The sequence below is a fragment of the Trifolium pratense genome, linkage group LG1, assembly GCF_020283565.1.
Source record: "Trifolium pratense cultivar HEN17-A07 linkage group LG1, ARS_RC_1.1, whole genome shotgun sequence".
Classification (NCBI taxonomy): domain Eukaryota; kingdom Viridiplantae; phylum Streptophyta; class Magnoliopsida; order Fabales; family Fabaceae; genus Trifolium; species Trifolium pratense.
Window position 1 is genome coordinate 47,665,169 of NC_060059.1, and position 25,196 is coordinate 47,690,364.

Sequence of the window (25,196 nt, forward strand, 5' to 3'; positions counted from 1 at the left end):
CCAAAAAAAAAAAAAAGATCATGTTAGGTTTGACTCAATTAACCTCAATAGTACATTTTGAAAGACAAGAGGATGAGTTCACGTGAGCTTAGCTCAGTTGATAGAGACATCGCATATATTATGCAAGAGTCGTGGTTTGAATCTGGGACACTCCACTTACCAAAGATTTTTTTTTTGTCAAGTAGTCTAGTGGCTAGAAATTCCTGAATAAGTGAGATGACCATTGACCGGGGTTCGAACCTCAATCCCCTGCATATATAATGCAATGTCCCTGTCAAGTGAGGTAAGCTCAAGAGCAATTTGTTTTTAAAATATGATTATATTGTTTTCATCAGACCAAACCAGACCACGGGCCTTGTAAAAAAAAGGAACAACGGGCCTCATTAAAAAAGGCCCAAGCCCAAAACCACCGCTTAACGAAAATATTATTTTGACAAGAACACTTGAAGCGGCGTCGTTTAATATTTCATAGAAAAACCCCTAATCTAAAAAGGAAGAAAAACCCTAATCAGTGGCCGCAGAAGAGTAAGAAGAAGCAGAACTCAAAAAATCAGAAGCTAGAAAAAATGGGAGGCAAATGTCCACACAGAAAGGTGAAGAAGAGAAGATTATCTAACAAACAAGATCGCCGTTCTAGATTCCTCATCAAAGATATCCTTTTCGCTATGTTTCATTATTACTATATTATTTTTCAATCAAATTTAATTTTTTCTGTTTAGTATTTCTTTTTGAACTTAATTTTGATGTGAATTCTTAACTACTGAATTGAATACGTGATGATATGGTTTATGATCAAGTAAATAAGCCTGAAGAAGAGAGAAAACCTTTACCTGTTGATGAAGATTTGCCTGGAATGGGACAGCACTATTGTCTTCACTGCGAGTATGTATCACTATTATTTTGTTTTGTGATTATGTGTGCGTTCGGTTTGCGGGGACAAAAATTGATTTTGGTTAAAATTGAGTTCAATGTAAAGTGATTTATGTTTGGATTCATTAGAGTAAAACTGGGTTAAACAATTAATTCAAAAAAATTATTTGTAGTGGCAAAAGCTCTGAGTATGTATTTAACCAATTCTACTACAGAACATTGTAAACATGTCAAAATTAATTATATACCTATAGAATCAATTTTGCCTCTTTCAGCGGAACCAAATATACATACACTTATTGATTCTGTAATATGGGATTGAAAACAATACATACATTTACAAATGCTCTGTCATGCCAAGTTTAGGCAGTGTATGACTTTGGAGAAAAAATATTCATTTGCTGTTCATTGTTTTCCTTTTTGCTTATTTCTTTGTTTTATTGTTTTTGTTGTTGATTGGTTGGTTGATTTTTTAATCTAATATGTGTTGTTCTTTTGATATATGCAGCCGATTCTTTGCCAGTGTAGCTGTTAGGGACGAGCATTTTAAGACAAAAAAACACAGGAGACGGTATTTTTCTTTTTTCTTTTCAATCTTATCTAACATTCTCCTTGTATTTATATTGGTGAAGATTGCTTATATTGATGGTATTGCTTTTGAGTTTTGAGGCTATTCTTGTTTTGAAGTGTTTTCTTCTGTATGAACTCATCATAAAGCAGTTGGACATGAACTTGTCTTTCTTTCCAATAGGGATGTAACTGAGTGGATTCTAACATATATTGAGATTGATCTTTAATCAAACTGAAATTTGTCCTCGATCAAGACTCTTTTTACCAAACGTGATATAAGTCATATAAATAAAGCTGGAAGACCTAGTAAAAATTTGGATGGGAAGTGGTTATTGAAATCATGCATGTAGTTAACACCTAATCTGTTCCATGACTTCATTAATCACTTTCGTCTTGTTAAATGAGCTTATCCCAGCTTATATTGCACACTTGCAAAAATTATATTTAATATAAGAAAAGTTCTGAATTTTTTAAAATAAACTTAAAATGTTTAAAGATATATAATTAAACTTAGATGTCTCTTGATTTTTTATATGAAATACTTGAGTTGTTTGTGGCAATATCTGCACATTCAACTGAAGAGTAATGCTAACAACACTATTATTTAGACATGTTCCACATTTGCTAAGTAATACTTTTTTAGGCAATTCTAAATTAAGGAACAGGGCCCTGAAAAGTAGTGTCGAAACAAAATATTCAAATTAGTATCTGGATCCGAAGTCTGTGCATGATTTAGTGTCGTTTGAACACCTGTGAATTTGGATTAAATCTCTTGTTCTTGAAAACTCTTGCAGTCTGTTAAATGTGAAACCCGTTCCTTCTAGTTCTTTGCATTCTATGCATAGCTGGAATTAAAATCATTTAGAACTTAATTGTACAAATAAGTATTAGTGTATTACGCATATGTCTAATCCTATTTAACCACTTTTGTTGCAGGCTGGTTTTGTTTTAAGTAAACATTAAGTTGACGAAATATGATTAGACATGCTTGTAAAACTTGTTTATATTATATCAACGAATAGTTATTAAACCTGTGTTTATAGTATAGGCTTATTAAAATGGTTTGCATCAATTCCAATTGAGCTACAATCATGTTATGAGCTTTTCCAATGTTTGATTTTATTGATCGACATGCGATTTTGTTTCTAATATTACTATTTGTGCAGTGTGAAACTAATGATGGGTGATGCACCACACACTCAACTGGATGCTGAATTAGCTGCAGGGATGGGAATGCCAGATAATGGACCAAAGTTAATGTCTATGTAACTTTCGCTTTTGTGGTCGTTGGAAGATTATATTATAGTAGAAACTGGTGTTATATTATGCTTGTTTATGAGATGAACAATATTTTGTTACTATATCGATCTAATCTATATTTTTTTCCTTAATGTTGTCATACTTAGTCTCAGATCTAGAACGTCTGCAATATCCAGTAAATTTTAAAACTAACGAGCTAGAAAGAAGACATTTTAACTATTTAATGGTTAACACTGACAAAGAAACCTAAAAAACCTTATTAAACTGTAAATGATAATGACACTGACAAAGAAACCTTATTAAACGTGTTTAAAAAATGCAGCAAAGCCATGTAAGTGTTCCAATTTAAATTTTTTTAGCAATGAGATATACGAAAGTTATTTTGAAAACTTGCAATTTTTCAAATCTAGCAAGTGAGTAATGTAGAAGGTCAATCTTTTTCCTAATATATAAGAATTAAACCCACTCAAGAATTACAATGTAAAGATAAATTATGATCTCAATATATAGATTTCATTCCTTTCATGTTTGATATGCATCAAATATGAGGGAGGGAGTATGGATGTAAAACCACATTAAACCCTCTAAAGTGGATAGAGAGCTACTCAAAATAGACTTGTCCAAAGTTCGGGATTCAGGGAAACTTAGGGAAGTATCTGGGTGTTCCGGTTACAGGTAAAGCTCCTCGGTGTGAATATTATCAGTATATTATTGATCAAGTAAGCTTAAGACTTGTGGCTTGGAAGGCAAAGTATCTCTCTTTTGTTGGGAGAGTTACGCTAGCAAAAAGTGTGATTGAATCTATCCTTATTTATCCTATGATGGCTAATCGTATTCACAAAGCATGTTTCGAAGAGATTAAAATATTGCAAAGGAAATTTATCTGGGTGGATACTGATGAGAGCAGGAAATATCATGTTGTTAGCTGGAATATTATAACTAAACCAAAATGTATGGGAGGATTAGGATTGTGAAGATTGGAGATTATGAATCAAGCTTGTCTGGCCAAACTTGGCTGGAAGCTCTATATTGGGGATGATGATATGTGGTGTGATGTTCTTACAGGAAAATATGATTGTCGCAATTTTAAAGAAGAAGTTATTCGTGCTTCTGCCTCCTCATTTTGGAAGAATATTATCAAACTGCGTCCGAAGTTAAACCAATATTGCTTCTGGGCAATTGGTAATGACGTTGATGTTGAAGCTTGGCAGGATGTGTGGATCGATGTGGATTTACGTGTGGCAGATCTGGAGATTAACATACCAGAGAACTTGTTACATGCTAGTTTAGTGATTTGGTGGATAATGGTGGAATGTGGAATGTGGAATTGTAAGTAAGATTAATGCTATTTTGCCTCCTCATGTAGACAAAGGTAACGACATCCAGCTTCGAGCTAACAACAAGTTTTCAATTGCTTCTATGTATGAGATTCTATGTGATCTAAGTTTTCAATTGCTTCTATGTATGAGATTCTATGTGACTAATAAAGCTAGAATGGGGCTTGGTAATGCTTTCTGCTATTATTGTGGTGAGGAAGAAACAAGCCTGCATGTGTTGAGAGATTGTGGACTACCCATGGGGGGTTTGGATGGCTATTGTTCCTACTGTTTTGCGTGACAGATTTTTTGAAGGAAACTTAGATTATTGGTTCCAAATTAATATCATGGTTGACTCCTTTATAGGGGGTCACTTGCTTTGGAGAGATGTGTGGGCAACAACATGCTATTGTTTAACTAATCGGTGTGCGGATGGTTTGACAAATATGAGATGCTCTTTGGCATGAAATACTATTTTCTTTGAAGAATGTCCAAGCCAACTAGTGCAGTTATTGATATATGATGTTTTAGGCTATGTTTGGATTGATTGGACATAACGAAATGGAATAGCGTGGAATGGAGCAGAATGGAATAGAGATTCAATTCCATTGTTTGGATATTTTTAACATGGCCAAATAATGTTTTTATTCATATGTTTGGAGAGTGGAACAAGTTATAATTCTTTATTCAATTTTTACTTCTTATTTTAAGAAAATATTATTAACATGTACCACTAAAATCTTTATCTCCTTCAACAATTAAACCACCAAAACAAAAAACATTCTTTTTATACTAAAAAATACACCTGAGCAAGAAACATGTAAAAGAAAAATAAAAAGAGCTTACAAAAAGTAAGATAAATATAGCAGTTTTTCGTAAAAAATAAAAATAGTAAAGTTTTAAAAAAAATGATAAACATAGAAGAAAAAGTTCGTCAAAGCTAGAAATATAAAGCATGTTGTCGTTAAGAAATTCAAGGGTGATAAGATAAAGAAACATGAGAAGTGCCTATGGGACATGACAATAGCAAGACTAATTAAAAAAAAATACTAATATTTTAATTACGAAGTTCATTCCATTGCATACACCCCAAATTGGATGGAATGAAAATTGGAGGATTGGATGGTATGGGATGGAATGAGTTCCATCATATTCCATTCCACTCCATTCATATTTTACAAACCCAAACAATGGAACCTAATTATTTACCACTCCATTCCATTCCATCTTTTACCACCAATCCAAACATAGCCTTAGGAAATGATGATCTGTTTTGAGAGAAGGAATGGGATGAACATAGAACTTGGTAGTTAAACATTTTTTTGCAGCTACTTCACGAGAAAGGAGTGGGATGAACACAGAACTGGGTAGTTAAACATTTTTTTGCAGCTACTTCAAGTTGACGTTAAATATCAAGACAAGTATGAATCTGCTAGACGTTCTTCGAAAAAGCGGTTTTTTTTAGGCCAAAAGGCGGTGTTGTGCCTTGGAAAGTGACGTTATCAACATGATCGAGGCTGCTGCGAATTCTAAACCTGGAATTGTATATTCTAGCTAGGGGCTTATACTTTTCAAGGTTAAGAGTATGTTTATTGCCCAATGTAAACTCTGTAAAAAGATTGTACCTAAGCTATTATGGATAAAGGAATGTTCAAAGAGAAGGTGCGTGGTTGCTTGGGTTTAGTGGTTACATTGGAATATCAATTAATTATCATGCTGAGTTAGCTAGGACTTTAAATCGCTTAAAATCATGTTATTTCATGAGAACAACTAGTTTTGCAGCTTATGATGCTATGCAAGATATATTTGATGAGGTGACCAAAACTAAAGGTTAATTGTGTAATTTTGGTACATTTGCTTAATATATAGTAGATTGGTAGAATTTATATTTATACAAGGAATATATGAATCCACTATTTTGAATCGGTAATTGGCATTGGATTATATTGCAAATTATACTCATAGATAACGGAAATGTAGTGCAAATTATATTGCTAAACTGGGATATTGTAATAAGAATATCCTAAAGATTTGGAACTCTCCTACTGATCCCTGATTAGATGCTCATGAATTATTTTCTAAGTGATTACCAAAAGAAAAATCATGTCATTCACTTATTGGATCTGTGCAACCTTCAGTGGGAACACATACATTTTCTATACTGAATTTCCTTGCAATAAGCTGACCTGCAATTTTTCCAATCAATCCCCAGCACTCAAATACCAAACAATGCAACATTTTTCTGAAACAATTATTCATTTCTATAAGCATATATACAAATTTTACACCATTATTACACTTTTGGTTCCTGACAAGATGGTGTGGAAACCATCATTGGTTGTTGCTCCTGTGGTAAGAGGAGGATTAATTTAAATATCCTCTATTGTCATAAGCAGACAGCTCGACCTGAAGTTCTAAGCAGAAAGTCCAGGGCTCAATTTTTTGAAAACTAACATAATCAACTAATTTATGAACAGTTGTCAAAATAAAAATTCTCTATGGCCTTGGATTTTCCATTCAATAATTTCAACATTCCATGCAGGCAGGCCTCTTCGCTGGAAAATATACTGTTCAATAGAGAAATTATGATTATAAAACAATCATGGACCATATCAAAAGGAGCAAAAAGTATAGGAAACAACCGGGGCCATAAACAAAAGACAAACCTGTTGATACATCAAGTAATGAAGAGCACTTTGAATACACTTGTATTTTTACTACCTCAAGTTAGCAGTTAAGTAGAAATCAAGAAGCCGCAGATATTGTATCGTCCGAGTCATCCTTCAACTGAAAGACAGTGAAAGACTGATAAGAACAAAAAATGGAAGCAAGATTGTTTATTTATATATTCAAAAACAGGCATCGAGCTTACCATCTTCAGATGATTCAGCAAAGAACCATGTAACATCTTTTTGAGCTTGTCACAATGATCTACCATGTGACCCATTCTGATCAATTCTTCAAGTTGGCACAGTAGCTGCTCAACAGTTGTGTAAGGGAACCAAAGAGCAAATGGTCTCTTCCTTCTAATTATGTCTGCTGGCCGCTGCAGAATATTGACATTAGCAACATAAGTGAATACACAACAAACAGGTATCATCACTGTTGCTGCATCATGAACATAGATTATGTGCTGCATAAATTTGCAAGTAGCTACCACACCGCATAAATCATGCACATTTATGTTGTTTTATCCAATGTTTAAAAACCAAACATCGAGATCTTCGGATCATGGTTAAACTGCTTAAACCAGGACGAGACGGTGGCCAGACCATAGACAGTACCGGTTCACCGTTCAACTGGTGCAACTGTCCAGTTTAGTTATAAAAACATTTGGAACTCAATGATAAAAAAAGTGATTGTAAATATAATTAATGCAAATAATTAATGTAAATATACTCTAGAGTATCCTGGATTATTCTTAGCATAGCATATTGCCATATACCATAGCACATATTCCTTTTGCAACCAATGTTCTTAATTGTAGAATCGGCTATATAATACACGGTTTTCACCCTATGGCTCTTGTATTCACTTATCTTTTTCCCTTTCAACAAATCTGTATATACATGCTGAGCAAATGATCCTATCCAATTCTAATGATAACAGTAATAAATTCAATCCATAATAGTAAAAATAATTTACCAGTGAAGCAAATGATTCTATGTACTCGAGTAGAAGATATGTAGCTTCTGCATATCGACCACAATTGACATAGAGCTGAAACAAAGATGCAGGATTTGATTCTCGGCCGGTCATCCCCCACATCCTTTCCTTTTGACCCTCCTGTCGAATGTGACAAATCATAAGCCATGTAAACAATATCAAACAAAATCCCATATTACCGCAGCCAAGGTTGCATGGTGAAGGAAGAAGTGTATCCCTCATACTGCATAGAGCAGATACAAGATGTGCCAATCTAGATTGTCAAAATTGATTGCAGTCCAAGTTTTTTATCAAGAGGCGGACAAAAGTATATAAAGAGGTCTGGATGTTAACATGATTATTTACAAATAAGATTCAATATCAACAAGTACCACATCCTATATATGCAAATTCTGAAAAGGATAACCTTTTAAAGTGAAAGCACTTATATATGACATAGACGCCACTGTTTTGTAAGTGAAACTAGATTTACTGCTAATGATCAAATTATATACTATGGACTCTTGCGGTCTTGCCTTGTTTAAAATGTCAGTCAAGAGACAGTAGGTTATAATTGTAAACAGACAAAGTGGTTAAGTTGTTACGATTTGAATAGGCCAATAGGGTGAAGCAAAAACATTCCCCTTCAGAGTATACAAACATGCTTACCAGGTACTTCCACATGGCTACAATCTTAAACATACTAGTGTCTAGGATTGTCAAAATTGAGATCTAATCTTAAGATTGGCAAAGTGAGAAATCTAACAATCCTATCTAATAAATCACAAGAAAGATTTAATTGAACTTGGATTGAAAATGCATTAGACAGTTGTTAGATACAAACTCAAAGGAGGGGTGTGGTGGGGTGGGTAGCTCAACTGGTTTGAGCTAAGGGTTAAAGGTGTTAAGGTGTATAAAGGACCAGGTACAAATCCCGGTGAAGGAGAAAAAAATACTAACATTATTGGTGCTTTGTATGACATTCTGACCGAATTCTCAGTATGAGAAGTTATTGGTGCTTTGTATTCTATCCAATATAATTGGTATTCATTTTCTTTTTTCCTACTTCCCTACCAACATCCTACATACTTTTATTGACATCAAGAACAAAAATATATACAGATATATTTGTGTGTGATTTTAGGTAGTTCGAAGAATAGTAATCATATATGTTTTAGAGAAACATTAACAAAACCAGTAATTAAACAATCAGGCGACAAGCATTCTTTTGAATATGTTAGTCAGTGTGTTTTTACTATTCCTTGACTTTTAACAGCATCATAGGCTAATTGTTAGTATTCCTAGTCATTACAACTTCCTAGACATTGAATGTAATTATAAATAGGTGTGTGATATTCTTTTAGACACAAAAATTACAGAATCGATGAACATCAATCAGTGACTCATCCTTGAAAAATTACCTTGAACAACTGAACAAGCCAAAGAGGCAATTCAATCTTAGGATCTGCTCGAAGAAGAGTTCCAGCCACAATAACTGGCAACCTACCATGAAACTCCTTATACTTCTCCTGCAATTTTGAAGCAGATTTTAAGGAAAAAGTGAACCAGGGAAACAGAAAAATGTAATTTTAGTTTTTTTTTTTTTTTTTTTAAAAAAAAAGAAAAACCAAACCACCCCACTTGAGATAAATATATTATAACACGGGAAACCATCTATGCATCTGAATATACTGTTTCCAATGCAAGAAAACTTTAGAGGTTTAAATTCCCCTCACACCCTTAACTTTAAGTGGAGAAATACTAGAACCACAAGACTTGTGTCCTACTTGAGAAAATATGTTGGTGGGTCAAGACAAGAATAAGGTCAGAAACATTTTGAATGAAAATTTCTCCAATCATAAACTATAGAAAGTGAAGACAATTTCTAGACTGGCTATCAACTAAAGGCCAATACAGAAAGAGAAGAAGATACGAACAAGGTAAAGCTTGAGATTTGTCCAACGACTACTTCTGTCAGTTTGTGGTGCTGTAGGAAGTGTAACAGGTGAGCCATGAGCAACCATCTCAAGCTTTGATGAGAACAACAAATGACCATGTTCCCTGAATCATCAAAAACATTTATCAATCATAAAATGCACAATAGCTACCGACAAGAACAGTTAAATAAAAACTTGAAAACATGAAGTGCCAAACTAAATAAGTAAATAGACAATAATAAGAACAAAACTTAAACCACATGAATGACTGATAAGCAACAAGTCAGGTATCTTGTTTCAACAATAATACAATAAAAACTGCTTCAAAGGTAAAGGTAAGAAATATGTCAACGTACTCAACCCAAGTGGACTCTACTTTATCATGACAGCATTTGATCGCCATTTCAGATAAAACTCTTTCCAATTCCCTAAACAGATAGGCCAAATCACAGAGATAAGCATACCAATACATATATACAAACAAAGAAACACACAACACAAATGGCGCAGGGGTGTAAACCTCTTCAGTGCTGAACCCTTGAAAAATCTGAGAAGGATTGTAAAGGTCATGTCATATAAATTGTTTTGGACAAGACGACCAGCCAAATCTGATAGGGCACCGTGTTTACCTTGAAAATGAAAAAATAGTAATACAGGTTCAAAATTCTATCAAATGAAAGCACATGATATAAAAACTTTAATATCATCAATCATCCTGGAAGCAGTCATAAGCAACAGAGACGATTCAACAACAAAAGCACACACACAGAGAAACTTACCAGAAAATGTCCACTTGACCTTTACCAATGACAGCATATACTCTGCAGAAGTTAGCACAAACTCGTTCTCAAGTTTTTCAATATCAACAGCAGATTGCCACTTTTGAGGCTCGGCATCATTATCAGCTGGTGCAGCAAATTAATGAAAATAATATCACCACCTCTTCAAATAAACATTAGTAAAAAAAATTAAATGATAAAAGAAGAAATTAATTAAGGCAGAGGAGATGACTACAAAGAGATATATTATAAGGTAGGAGAACTCGAAAAGAAAAGAAAAAATAACGATAACATCGATGAAACACATGTACCCAATCCATCAACAGATCCATCAAGGCTACCCTTTTAAAAATGCTATCCATTCCAGTATATATATTTACTACATAAGAATCAAATCTCCCATGCATTTATCCTTTTGCTAAATTTTTTGGGGAGGTTACAATGTTCATATAACATCATAATTCATAATGAAATGATAAGTTCATAACAAGCAGCGTGATTTTTGTTGTTGAATTACTTACAATATTCATCTGGTGTTCTTTTAGCTTTCTTACTTGGATAACATTCACTCGTAAGAGAATTTTGGTCAGTCAGCGAATCGATCCATGCATATGCAGGATGAACAAGATGCAATGCATTGACTGCAACAGAGAGTGCATTCAGCCTCTCTTGCAACATCAAGGAGCTTCCTTGGTTATCTTTCAAAGCTGCTTCAGTTTTCAAACGAGTAGAATACATGTACATGTAGTTTGCTGCCCGTCGCCAATTATGCTGATGTAATTGAAATGCATATAGCAACTTATACAAGTTCGGCTTTGCAGAAATATCTGATCGTTCAGCCTACATATTCCAGTGAAAATGGCACCACATTAAAGAAAACAGAAAAATTAACATCACTCAGATGGGTTCAGTCAGGCCATACCTTCCAAGCCAGCTCTTGTTCTACTTTTTCTACTAAACCAATAAGGGGAAGTTTGTTACTGCAAAGAATCTGCAGGAAAAAAAAAAAACGCAATGAAGGGGAAGTACAATTTAGAACATGAATGGTAAAGCATAAATTTCTGGTAGAAAATTATTTGACATACACTATCCTTTTATAGGGCCCGTTTGGATTTGCTTATTTTTGAGCTTATACAAACAGCTTATGCAATTTTTATGTATTATTATAAGTTTGTCAAAGTAGTTTATGATAAAATAGCTTTTAAAAATACAATTTTCACTAGTGTGAACTTATAAAATAGCATAAAACCTAATTTATATTGCATAAGCTCAAAAATAAGCTAATCAAAACGGAGCCTTAATATATACCCGCACACAGTGGATATTAACATATAACTCTCAGCATGTTAAGTGAGGAATAACAACATACTAGTATTGTGACAAATTTATACTATTACATTAGTCAACCTTTGAGGACAGAGCAATCAACATAAGAAAAACAATGGTTAGAGCTCAATTAACATAGGACAGTCAGAAGACCTTGTCAAAGATTATCCAACCTTTATAGCACCTTGTTCATAAAGAACAATTATAAAACGCCTTAAACAGATGTATTTGCTCTCCTCGTCTGGATTTGAAATTATTGCACAATATGCATCATAATACCGTCCAAGATCTAATGCAAATATGAAAACATTAGCCCATAAACGTCCCTTGATGGTTGTCACTGATTCATTAATAGAGTTGTCCTTGTCCATTTCATCTTCCATATGTAGAGCCTCATCAACTTGCTCAAGTGCAGCAAGAGCAAACTGGCAAGCACCTTCACTAATGTTATAACGTTCAAATAACTGCATTGCCCATTGATAGTATTGAAGCTTCCATGCTGCTATCGAAGTACAACCACCTGTATTAAAACCACACATTGATAAGCAACTAAAACTTAAGATTCAGATTGCTCAAGATCACTGGATTTCTGTTACAGGGATACGCACTAAAACCAAGATGTGGAATTCCTACGTCGACAGATAAACTTTGAAGAGCCTCAGATGCACCATTTCCAGATGCAGACCTGCAATTAGAAACCGATAAACGGTGATTGTTCACACATTTAACGCAACTGCGAAGATAACCAATTTATATTTATATTATTGATAAGAAAGAAGAAAACACAGAAAGCAAGACCAAATGTTCCCAGCCAAGGCATGACCCTAAGCTATAAGCTAAAACCGGAAAATGGAGAAATAATCCCCCTTCACTCCCGCTGAACTACCTGATGTAATAGATTGGTCCCACCCCGCACCATAAAAAACTACTTCCTTCTTGTTGATATATACTCCTTCCGTCCCTTTATATAGGAACCCTTGACAAAAAACATGGATATTAAGAAAAGTTATTGGCGTGATAAATGTGCAAGTGTGTGGTACTTTTACAAATTTACTCCCATTTAAAGAATGTTTTTACTTTAAATTAATTACAGAATTAATGAGAAGCATGATGACTTTTTCAAAAATAAAAAAATCAGACCTTTCAAAATTTTAAGTATAGTATTTCACACAAGGGAGGGAGTATAGTCCATTGTCCATAAGAAAGATCAATACTTTTCATATTACTACCCAATAGTGTAGTAGTAGCGTGACTGTAGGTAAGTTTAAGTTTCCAATAAATAATATCATTAGTAGTATAGATTAAATAAAAATGCATATTAAGTAGGGGTATTTTTGGAAAAAATTAATTAATGTGTGTGAAAGTTTGTAAAGGGTCTTATATTAAGGGACAACATTTTTTTGTAAAAGGGTCCTATAATTAGGGACGGAGGAGTAAAAGTCAGTCCTTCGCATTATTGGGACCCTTTTATAACTAACCAGATCCTAGTACCAAATATGCAGAGTTAACAGTGATTCATTGATGGTAAAGAATAAAAGTTGCGTTAAAGGTCATATTACAATTATTCAAAAAATATGTTATTAATATCCGTTATAAATGTTATTTAAACAGTTTTTTGTTATAAATGTCACTAAATATAAATTCTCATTATGCTACTCTTATAGTAAAAAAAAACTATGCTACTCCTGTGAATCTGTGATCATATGATTTCCATGTCTCACACGACCCCCCCCCCCCCCCCCCCCCCCCCCCCCCCCCCCCCCCCCTCTTCAGTATTTTGCCTATCTTGAGATGAGAGTGAGGTGGCTTTGGTTTAGACCTTTTCCTTTTCAAAATGAAATAAAAGTTCAAACCTAAACTAAAGAGAAATTAACCAATATCACTTAACTACTTGACCAAGTGATCAACTCATAGTCGGAAAATGTAAGTCTACATAATGCCAGCAAATCAAAGACGAAGTGTTGTACCTAAAGAAACAGCGGATGGCATCCGAAACTTTTTTGTCCTTCTGTGTTGCATGCAATCCAGACTGCACCTGTGCAAGTAGGCAACATCCTACAAGATGATGACGTATGCACCATCCACCATCAGCATCTTGAATACTTTGGGATGTTTTCTCCTTTAGCAAATGTGCTTCCGCCATCATGAGCAATTGCTTTTGAAACATTTGCAATTTAAAATATTTGATACTTTCAGTAAAGATAACTAGAATAAAGAAACCATGTGAAGGGGCCGAAATCCCATTCCGGCAAGAAAAGTAAAGGCAAGTAAATAACCTCAGCAGCACAATACTGGTCATGCTTGAAAAGTATAAACGCAAGATCAATAGAACGACTCGAGAAAGTAGAAGATCCACCGTCCTGGCCCGAAATGATCCAACTGATGAAGTCCCTCATCCTATTAATAGAGCTTTGCATATTTGAAAAACGTTCTGGAGAAAAGTGGCTTTGATCTATTGAAGAACTTCCAACATTTAGCATGAAAATAAAAGCCAATGTTAAGTCACATTTCTCGTTCCATATTTGTTTTCCCATGTTGTTATCTGTATATATGAGCAAACAAATGTTAGCGTTGGTGGAATGGCATATGTGATCAATTTAACAACCCCCAAAAGTAAAGGTTAATACACAGCTCTGTGTAGCCAATTCTACCAAATCCCACTCACTTCTACAACTACTTTATTTTAAGTATAAAAGGATGTGATATATAAAGGAAAGTAGCAGAAAATGAGAGGATGTCAAGGAAAAAAGACTGAGAGGTGTTGAATGAGAGAAAACAGAAGACAGAAGAGGTGTATGGTGAAACCATGTGTTTCAACTACACAACAGAGACTCTTTATATAGGATATGATATGACATTCCTATTTACATGGATTTAATCTTATTTTAAACAAGAGTATTTGGATTTCTATGAGAGAGAGATTGGTTTTTCTGTCAATGTCAAATAGGGAATCAGATATAAAGTTATGCAAGATAAAGAAGACTGTAAAAGGGTCAGTTAGATAGCTAGAAGCGTGGGTAATCCAAATTTAAAGATATACAAGTGCCAGTACTCGTTGGGATGTACCAAAACCATTTTCCAAACAAACACTGAGCACACAAATGGAATACATGAAAGTACTCTTTGGCTATGTACGAGCCCATACACACAGTCCGACAAATAAAAAATAATATTCGATAAAAAATAAAAAATTACGCATTCTCAGTTCCTTTTGTTGATAATTTTGCTATTTTGACTATTTGAATATTATTTCCCTTTTAATGAAAGCATTTTTTGGGAAGCTATATTAAGAAGAAAAAAAATTACTTTAGATTTTATGTAAGGATTGAGGAGTGATAAGTACTGTAGGAAAAAAAAAACAATCTCATCTTATAAAACGGTGTTGGGATTGAATTAGCCCCAAAACCTTATTGGAGTCTATCTTAGATCTAATAATGGGGCACCACAATATCCACGGACCAAGCCTTGTGTTGGAAAAACCTAAGTCCTAAATAAAACTTTTAAAGTATATATAACTTTACATGACAAGTTGGTTTTGTGGAGTTAACTTTGGCCCAGAATCACGAAATACAACGTAAATAAATCATACAACCTACCTATTTGCAATGATGAAAGTTTTGAATTGAAGTCCTCCGTAACAGCTGGTGCAGCTGGTGTGATGGCAAAAAAGATGATCACCAGCCACTCAAAAATAATTTCTTGAAGCATCGGAACCAACTCAAGTTGTATTCTTGTTATATCATCAGGTGACAAGTGGACCTGCAAGAAATAATATTTTGAAAAATATTAACATGAAATATACAACATTTTATTCTACATTGACACTGCATTTTTCTGGTGAAAATGCTGTCCTAAATGCTTTGAAAACTTGTTCTACACAAAATATGTCTATGTACTCTAGAGAGCAGTCATTGGATTCCTCAATTATGACAGAAGTACCCATTTATTGTATTTGCATGACAAACATACTCTGTTCTTCATGAAATTTTAACTCAAGAAAAATCCCTATGTATATACATTAGAATTGAATTTGGCTACTCTAAAGTGAGTAAAGTAAGCAAATCAAGGGTTATTTCAACAAACTCATAATTTGTTATGGCGTACTTGCAATACTCACCTTTGATTTGTTAGTCTATGGTCTATAATACTATCTATGTTATTAATCTCGGAAAGCGGCGCGGTCAACCACAAAATTTGTGAGGCACGATAGCAGAGGGAGCAGCACGGGCGCTATTTTAGCGAAGCGCGGACAATAAAAATAAATATTTTAATGGCACTTACATGCTGAAAACATACTTGCAAATACAAACTAAAAAAAAAAGCTCAAACTTCATGAAGTTCAAAACAAATAAAAGTAGCATAAGTCTTACAAAATCCAAATACATTTGGATTTTGGAAGTAAGCTACTATGTATTTGGATTATTGGTATTTCGATTTTGTAAGACTTATGCTACTTTTATTGGTTTTGAGCTTCATGAAGTTTGAGCTTTTTATTTGGTATTTGTAAGTATGTTTTCAGCATGTAAGTGCCATTGAAATATTTCTTTTTTATTATCCACGTCACTAAAATAGCACCCACGCTGCTTTCCAAGATTAATAACACATAGATGTCACTGCTGACGAGCATGTGAGGGGTAAAAAACCAACAATTACAACAGAACACGTATATAGAACAAGGGGTGAGTGGATAGAAAAAATTGAGGGATTGGAGCCGCTGTAAAACAATGAGGGTGAGAAACAGAAATCACAGGAAGGAAATGGATCTTTTTTTTATTTTATGCAAAGATAGTTGTTAAAGACGGAGAGGGGGTAGAGAGGACTGCGAACAATCAAATCAACAGATCAGAATAGGTGCAGAAAATAGATATGGGTGTGCCCTAGCTCAGCAGGAAAATGCTGGATTTGGCCAGAAACAATGCCGGTGAGCTGAGGGTGTTGTATAGGTAAAGGTTTGAACAAAGTTTCAACCTTAAACGCTATTCTGATGGTTAAAACTTAAAAGTGATGAAATTGCAAAAATAACCAAAACAAATTATAAAAAAAATTAGAAAACCCAAAATAATTATTTGACAGCTCAGAAAATGGGGAGGAATCGATTTCAGCATAACAGCTGCAAAAGCCGTGAGTTGAAGCAATTTGACGCAATTGCAGGCACACAAGACATTATGCAAATGCTCAGCAATAAGGTTTTCAAAGTGGGTGTTGTACATGGTAACATTCAAATAACTATCATAATTATTTTGAAAATAATTTCAATGAAGTAATGCTTATATTAAAAATAATTACACTAGATATATACACAACTTAGTAGTGAGAATTTCCGGTTGCTACCATGTTTTATTAGAATACACAACTTTCAATTAACACATTTGCAATAATAAAAAAGCAATTGCAAGTATGAGAATACACGTACAGGAAAAGTCTACAAACTCACCTGACCGCTGATGTCAACCAAATAGCTTAAAAATAGGAGAAAGTCCCAGGAAGATTCAAACATCACTTTTGCTATCTGATACGAAGAATGCACCATGATGGAGGAATTTATGTTTGATGACATTTCAGTGTCAAATTTAAGCATTCTTTTCTGTGGAACCAAAAATTTCAGTAAGCCCTCAATTACATTTAGGATCTTGTCCCAAGTAGAAGCTTTTTTGTACAGGCCTTGAAGAGACAAAAACATGTCAACAGACAGTTTCCTCAAACTTTTATGATCTGTTAGTTCCTTCTGCAGGAAAATTGTATGATCCCCAAATGTAGAACTTTGGAGCACTGGACCTGATATACAATAACCAGTTTCTAGAATCTTCACTATACACTTAACAATATCTTCAGAAGAGATCGCCGGTGCGGTTAAAAGTGATTCATAAAATATAGAAGAAGCAGTTTTGCCCAACTGTTGGCTGAAACTCGTGACACACCTAAGCAATTCAATCAAAATTTCACATTCAAGATCATCACCAAATAAATCCATAACGCTTCCAAGCTCACTAATTTCATCTGAAGAGCCTACAGAATACAAAGTCCATATTAAGGAAAGAAAATGAAAATAAGGAATAAATATACGGAGCAAGTTAATTAAAAATATTGAAAAAAAAGCCAGGTATATTTTTATAAAGTAAAATTAAACACGGGCTAGAGAAAGAAAAGTATCCATAATTAATATTTACCCTCTACAATCCGCTCAATATCTTCCAAAGACCGAAAAAGTGAAACTGATTTTTTTCTGATTAAACCAACAGCAACAGTGGAGGAATCAACAAGCAAGCCATATATAGCATTGTTCTTGCACCAATTATGGAAATATCGGGCAAAAAAACATTTCCAACAATGCACTATGGATACTTTTTCAGATCCAACCTATCAAATTAAATATCTTGTCAGTATAAATTAAAGGGAGGGAAATGCAACGGGAGAGATGAGAAAAATTTAGCAAATATGGCAATGAAAACCTCATGTTCTATAAGTGAAAGTATCTCCCTTTTTAGTCCATCTGCGGTTAACGTTTGTAATTCGGATTCACCCAAATGCCTGTTATACTCTGCCAGAGTTGCATGCAAAGCAGCATTATGATGAACCCCAGGAAGCATCAGCCTTCTTAAGAAAACAGAGGACACAAAAGGCAAAATATCATCCTGCAGAAAAGAAATAACCGACAGTCATACTCTTTCTTACTTATAATAAATTTCTTCTTTTATTGACAGAACATCGTTAAGCATGTCAGAACTCCTAGCATGATAACAATCAACAATTACACGTTACATTGATCTAAAAAAAATTCAGGCTAGCACTGGTAGTTCAAAGCATCAATCGAAAGAATTCATCTTCAATATTTTTATCAATTAAGCCTTTAGAAGCATCGACAACCATTTTTCAGTGTATATGTTGCACATCCAATAGAACAAACCACTTGAAATGATACATATAGATTTCCTATCATGAAAGTTTTTGGTAGGCAATTCCAACTTCTTTCAAAATACATCATTTACAAGCACCCAAAGTGTTTGAATGAAAAACATCACCTTGTTCTTAGAGTAGGAGTAACCATCTTTATGTAAAATCATAATTGGCAATAGGCAAGCAGAGTGCACTTATTGAGCATATAAACAGTGCAACCAAGGTTAATACACGCATCCAGTGAACTGTAAAACATAACTCTCCCACTAATAACAAAGGAATAGAAGGCCACAAAGACCTTCATGATTAAAATAATAAAAGATGCAATACCTTTGAGGATGAAAATATTGAATGTGTGATCCGCATAATTTCGTCTGCAAGATGTTCTGAACTTTGAAATAGCTGATCAGCAACAAATTCTTCATGTAAAGCATAAGAAAATGCCTCTACCCTGACAAAACAGATTAACAATTGAGCAAGAACAATAATTCTACTTACATTAAAAGATACAATGAAGATTTTGAGTCGGGAATATATGACATGGGCATAAAATATATTATTCTTAAACCACTAATTAACCTTTTATGGGTTAATTTTCTCCCAAATCTGAAGTTGTCCGTCACGATTTTAAATGAATATATATCATCCCGAAATCAATTTAAGCTACATTGTGTGTAACACAATTCATGTTAGACAGTCTTTTTAAATGTATGGTAGCATATATTAGTTACCTACTCGTATCCAAATTTTCAGGCGTTTGACCTAAAATAATAGCATGGTGGCAACTTATAAATTAATTGGATTCATGAAAATTGTTTCATAGACAAATCATGCAGTGTTAGCGGATATAATATATCAACAGAGAACCCCGTCCTGCCAAAGGTTTCTGACACGATCAATTGACAAAGTTTTAGCCTTTTTCAAATGACTAGTAAAATGCTAAACAAATGGAGATATAAAAAAAATCCCGCTTTATACTTACAACCACTACTATGTACCAGCCTCTTGCAATTGATGGGAAATGCAAAGTAAGGCTGCGACGATAACTGACCCAGAATTGGCAAGACTCTTCTTTTGGAATTTCTCATGGCACAGGCTTCCCTTATTAATACTAACATACTATGAAAATATGTTCAAAAGAGAAGCATAGAATAAAAGTAAAAGATTATAACGTGTTACATACTCATCAATATTTGTAGCCAACAAGTGTGATACTAATTCGTTATCCTTCAGTATCCATATCTTATCCGACATTAGTTTAACGTCAAGGCATCGTCCCTGGATAAAATGAAAGTAGTCTCACAACTGGAGCAAAAAAATTTAAAAAATAACATCCAATCTAAGCTTATTGAAAAGGGCAACAGATTACCTCCTCCAAGGGAATATTTTGCAAGAGCTCCATAGAGAAAATTCTATCCCCAAAATTATATAGAATATTATGCAAAGAGATCATCTCCATGTTTTCACCCTGGAGCAATAGTAATACAACAATTAAAATGTTGAAATTCCAATTGATAATTTTATCTTTAAAGACAACTCAGACTTCTGTCACTAGAAAATACTTAAGACTTTTAAGTGTTAACCAATCCTTATGATGCCTCCCTATTTTGAAGCAGGTATACGAAAACTGTATGCACTACATAAATTACAATTATTCCAATTCAACCAAAATAAGATATGACATATCAGGTTCAATCAAATTGTAGGAGGAGAAAAAAGAGAAGCAAAAATGGAAGAGCTGAAGAACCACATAGTGACAGAAAACAAGTGCAGAAATGAAAATATGGAGCATCAAGTTAAAGATAGGGATGAAATGACTTTCAAAAGTTTTCTCCATGTATTTGCTTAATAAGAAAAAGGCCTGTGAACTAAAACAAACCACGTTAAAGAACACAGATAGAGGTATCGCGAATCCAACTCATTAGCTGGTGTGATTAACTTAGATTTATACAGGGATAGAGGCGCACAACATTGAATATGGAAATTTAATAATATTAAAGAAGAGATGTATCAGTCACATGTAACAAAATTTATTGCTAACAAAAATAAGACAGTACAATTTTGGCTAATTTACTACTTCATATGTATTCTATTTCTGACTTTGCTCGTTTAAACTCAAAGTCGTATAGATCACAAACAAACAAAAGCGATTCTTCTATATATGCATAAATGGTAATGCAAGGATAGGACAGCAGAGTTATTTTCTGAGAAGATTACATGAAAAACAACAACTCTTCAATACAAATATACATTTTTACGTCCCACACCCCAAATTAATTGTCTAGGCAGTACAAGTTTTGAAACATGTCTTCTATCAAACTGTAAACATTATCAAAGTTTCTTTCAAGTGTACATGTAAGCATAAGATAGGGTAAACATCACCAGCATCCTAGATATGTATTTGTATTTAACAAATCAGTAGTAAATAACATTGCCTTTAGTTTCATACCGATGTATGTCTGTACAATATTGCCAAAGGAATTATGCTTGAATTTGGGTCAGATTGACCCACCCATAACCTTAAAAAGCTAGCACCTGAAAAGCAAACATTGAAGTGGTAGAGCATATGTACGTTTGTGAATACAAGTAAACACAAGAACAAGGAGTGTTACATATAATTAAAGAAAGAAAGAAAGATCACGTGCAATTAACTTTCAATTGTATTTGATATATTGCAGCAATAAGAGAATTAACATTCTCAATCACCAAAAATAAGACATAATGAAAACGTCGTTCCTATAATCCATTCCTAGTTTATTGCATCTTACTACTATTTTTTCTCAGATATTACACACAAGTGACAACCAGAAACCTAATCAATGAATTCCACTGATCAAAGACAAACATTTTTACAAGAAAGGAAGTTTATCCAGTAGTACCCTGCCATGCAGAGACGAAAAACATATTGTATGCTTCAGAGACTTGAAGATATATGCACTAAAGTATACGTCAGAGAAGAAAAGGCAAGCAGTTGCCTATCATTTAACATAGTCTTAATGTAAATATATGCAAAGAGGCCATGAAACAGTACTTTTTCTATCATTGTATAGTCCGGAGTTTTTTTGACAATATTGTATCTTAAATCTCTAAAAATCCATTTGATTAAGAATAAAATCCAGCCACTGCTTGATCCTGAAATCCCCAAAAGATCTTCTAATAACCTAATACGCATTCCGTCTCAACTTATGTCATTCTAGCAAAATATATTTGTCTCAACTTTTATGGCATTGTACAATATCAATAAAGCATTAACATTTGTTTTCCAATTATACTCTTTGTCGTTTATTATTACTCTTTTTTCTTCAAATTCTTTTAATTTCTCTTTTTCACGCCCTTAATGATGGATACTTTTGTAAAACAGCTTATGATTTCTCTTTTCCGTACAAAATTAACTACATTTCTTAATTTGTGTAAAATTGTCAAAGTGGCATATAATTTGAGACGGAGGGAATACCACACAATACATATCATTTCTCTATATTTCATAAATCAACAAGTCAAATCATGAAACCCTGAAACCCTCAATGTAGAAGTCACTTACAAGTTTCCCAATCTCTCCCATTCATATAGACATGAATACTGCATAAATCAATACTAAGAGTCGTCTTGAGTGTTTGTGGAGGCCCAGATGGCAACAGAGTGAGTATAACATAAATATAAAGAATACTTAAAATTAAATCCAGGAGGTAGACAGTACCTGTCATTGACATTACACCCATGTTATGACTAAAGACCCTGCTATAAAAAGCTAGATCCCATATTCGTAATGTCCCATCCAAATGAAGTGCAAACACAAACTTTTTCCCGTACAACTCAGAAATTACCAAGTCTTGTACAGTACCCACCATTTTCCCCCTAGAAAACATAAATATTAAACATCTTATGATGCATAGAATCATAATTTGGGAAGGTTGAATTTGTAAAAGAGGAAATAGATTGGAAAAGTTATCTAACATAATGTATTGATTATTGGGTGATAGAATATAAAAAGAGAATACCTTGATATTAAACCCCATAAACGGCCAATTCCAGCTTCATCTCTCAGTTCATGCACAAAGCCTTTATGGAAAATCAAATCAAATTCATTATAAATCAGTAAAAAATGATAAACAAATATCAACAAAGTTCCAAACATGAATAAAATTTTAACATAGTAAAGGGTGAGCTTATGCTGTTATACAGCTGAACCTATCTCCACCAAAATAGTGGGGGGAAAAAAGAAAGAAAAAAAAACAGCTTATATTAGCCTAGGGAGATCAGTCCAATTGCAATCTCAAGTTCAAAAGAACATGCAATTTAGTGAATTACAATTTACAAGCATGATTACACCAAAAGCAGTGAAACAGGGTAGGAGAAAACATGTAAAGTTAGCAGTTGCGCATACAGAACTAACTAAAGAACACATAAGCTGAGCTAAACATACCAGGAGCACCTGCGTCGAGTACACCGAGTTGGAAGCAGAAAACCGAACCATCACTAGTGCCAATAACAAGACACCAAGAAGTTGCTGTTACAGCTGTAAGTGCAGCATTATTCGGAATGTAATCATGCACATTAAGCTCTATAAACTCATCCTCCGGTAAAATAGAACAGGACCCATATGCAGAAACATTTCGAATTCTCAATAGATAAGCCACGCCAGACACAGTCAAAACATAAAGCAAGTATGGGAATCTAGAGCTTCCAGCAATCTGCATCAACAATGAAGTATGAACACAACTTCACTAACACACACAATAAACAACACTAAACAATGAACAATAAGACATAATAATTTATGGTTATGAATAAGCAAAAGTAACCTCATTTTTGCAGATAAACGCGAAAGGGTAAAGCGCGTTAGGAAAAGTGAATCTGAGTCCTACACGAGGAAATTCTTTGGAAGCAGTGAGCTCGAGAAGTTCCAGTGCTTGAGGCTGTGCCTTGTGAATTTTCCTGCTCAACAAACAAAAAAATGAATCCAGTGAAATTTTCGAAAAAATTAGGATAAAATTGGGGAGGGAAAGAGAAGGAACCAGATGAGATATGTAGGAGGATCTCCGATGACGGAGAAGGAAGCGCGGTCGTCGGTGATGGTGGAATCGCCGTCGACGGTAATGTTGGAGGAAGAAGGAACGGTGAGGTCAGTCCAGCGAACGGAATCGCTTCCGATGATGGGGACTTCCTTTCCGGCCAATGGCCAATTAGTAGCCATTGTCGTCGTCGGAGTGTTCTTCGTTCGGAACCAAAACCCTAAATGCAGTAGGGTTCAGGGATTTTAACACACGATGGTGACTTGGCGCTCAAAGAGGAACTAAGATTAACGTTGAAAATTATTTCTCAGTTTTTTAAGACCTGAAATCAATATTTTCATTTACATTATTAATTTTAGGTTTAACTACTTAGTCCATTACATATATTTTAGTTTCAATTTGGTCGCTTATTAAAAAGTATTAATTTGATCTCTTAAGTTTATTTTAGATTTGAAGTTAGTCTTTTCAGTTAGTTTTTGTCATTAACACCGTTTGAACATGTTGGGTTTTTGTATGTTGGCTACATTTTGCAAAAACATATTTTAGTCAAGTGTTGAGACATATGTGTTAACCCCAAGTGTTGTGTCAAATGTGGGTACACTTTGGAACAACATATGTCTGTGTATCTGTGCGCGCCAGCTAGCGGGTTTTAATTTCTACTCAATCTTTTGAAGATTTGATTGAAGAATTGTTTCAAGGTTTCTTACAGAGGAAGGCGCACATGTTTAATGTGTTTCAGGAGGCAGCCAAACCCTAGTTATATTTTCTAAAGGAATTATATTTTTGGAAAATATATTTTTGTGTTTCAAAAATAGAACTATTATTTTCAAAAATATATCAGCTGCTGCCGCAATTCTAGAAGCCCTAATTTTGTCTTGAAGCCCAAGTCGTTCTACTACTATAAATATGAAGGCAAGCATATGGTTTCAAGTATCTAAAACCGTGTTCTTACAAAGCGTGTGTTATTAGGGTTTTAGAGTGTTAATTGTGAGCCTTTCTTGTATCTCATTGATGCAAGCTTAGGACCTGTGTTTTACTGAGTTGTAATTGTGAACTTCTCCCAAGCTTTGAAGTACGGCGATTGTTCTAGTGTTATGTGTGATTTGCTCGTAAGCTTTTAAGCAAGAGTAAATCTTAGTTTCATAGGAGTGTGTCTCCACCATTCGTGATCGTTGAGTTGATAACAACGCTGAATGTGTTGTTAAGGTGGGAATTGGGACAGGGTCTCATATCTAGGAGTTCCTAGGTAGAAGTGTCATTGGGTAGTGATTAAGTGAGGAGTTGTAAACGGGTGAGTTTAGCTTCGAAGTAATACTGCTGATAGTGAACTTCATTCCTGGATTGGTATCCCCCAGAGTAGGCAGGTTGGCTGAACTGGGTTAACAACTCTTGTGTGTTATTTACGTTACTGTCTTTATTATTTTGTGTTCTGTGTTCTGTGTATAGACAAGTGTTGACGCACCTTGGTCAACATCTGTCTACTACGTGACGGACAAGTGTTGACACACTTTGATCAACACCTGTCTAACTGTGTGTCAGGAATTTCAATTGGCATCAGAGCAGGCACCCTATTCTGAATTTTAGGGT

The 25,196-nt window shown here is 34.3% G+C and overlaps 2 protein-coding genes across 3 annotated transcripts; one reads left to right on the forward strand and one right to left on the reverse strand.

The window, feature by feature from the left end:
* Positions 1 to 499: 499 nt before the first annotated feature.
* LOC123923271 (zinc finger protein 593) lies at positions 500 to 2,831 on the forward strand. The gene is made up of 4 exons (XM_045975964.1): positions 500 to 651; positions 774 to 882; positions 1,379 to 1,441; positions 2,607 to 2,831. The coding sequence occupies exons 1-4, from the start codon at positions 567 to 569 to the stop codon at positions 2,707 to 2,709; spliced, it is 360 nt and encodes a 119-aa protein (XP_045831920.1). The 5' UTR covers positions 500 to 566; the 3' UTR covers positions 2,710 to 2,831.
* A 3,318-nt stretch (positions 2,832 to 6,149) lies between these two features.
* On the reverse strand, positions 6,150 to 23,971 carry LOC123887324 (nuclear pore complex protein NUP160). Of its 2 annotated transcripts, none has more exons than XM_045936628.1 (28): positions 23,613 to 23,971; positions 23,400 to 23,532; positions 23,021 to 23,288; positions 22,596 to 22,656; positions 22,295 to 22,452; positions 21,047 to 21,132; positions 19,967 to 20,065; positions 19,781 to 19,875; positions 18,928 to 19,048; positions 18,153 to 18,335; positions 17,871 to 18,060; positions 17,138 to 17,709; positions 15,300 to 15,462; positions 13,980 to 14,245; positions 13,671 to 13,858; positions 12,312 to 12,388; positions 11,877 to 12,223; positions 11,300 to 11,368; positions 10,899 to 11,217; positions 10,378 to 10,503; positions 10,119 to 10,227; positions 9,955 to 10,026; positions 9,599 to 9,722; positions 9,083 to 9,190; positions 7,662 to 7,802; positions 6,889 to 7,062; positions 6,683 to 6,803; positions 6,150 to 6,583 (listed from the first exon to the last, which is right to left on the reverse strand). In XM_045936628.1, exons 1-27 carry the CDS (start codon positions 23,789 to 23,791, stop codon positions 6,762 to 6,764), a joined length of 4,470 nt encoding a protein of 1,489 aa, XP_045792584.1. In that variant the 5' UTR covers positions 23,792 to 23,971; the 3' UTR covers positions 6,150 to 6,583; positions 6,683 to 6,761. The 2 variants fall into 2 exon arrangements, with proteins under 2 accessions (XP_045792584.1, XP_045792591.1); XM_045936635.1 differs by having other exon boundaries at positions 10,932 to 11,217; positions 23,613 to 23,966.
* Between the last annotated feature and the right edge of the window lie 1,225 nt (positions 23,972 to 25,196).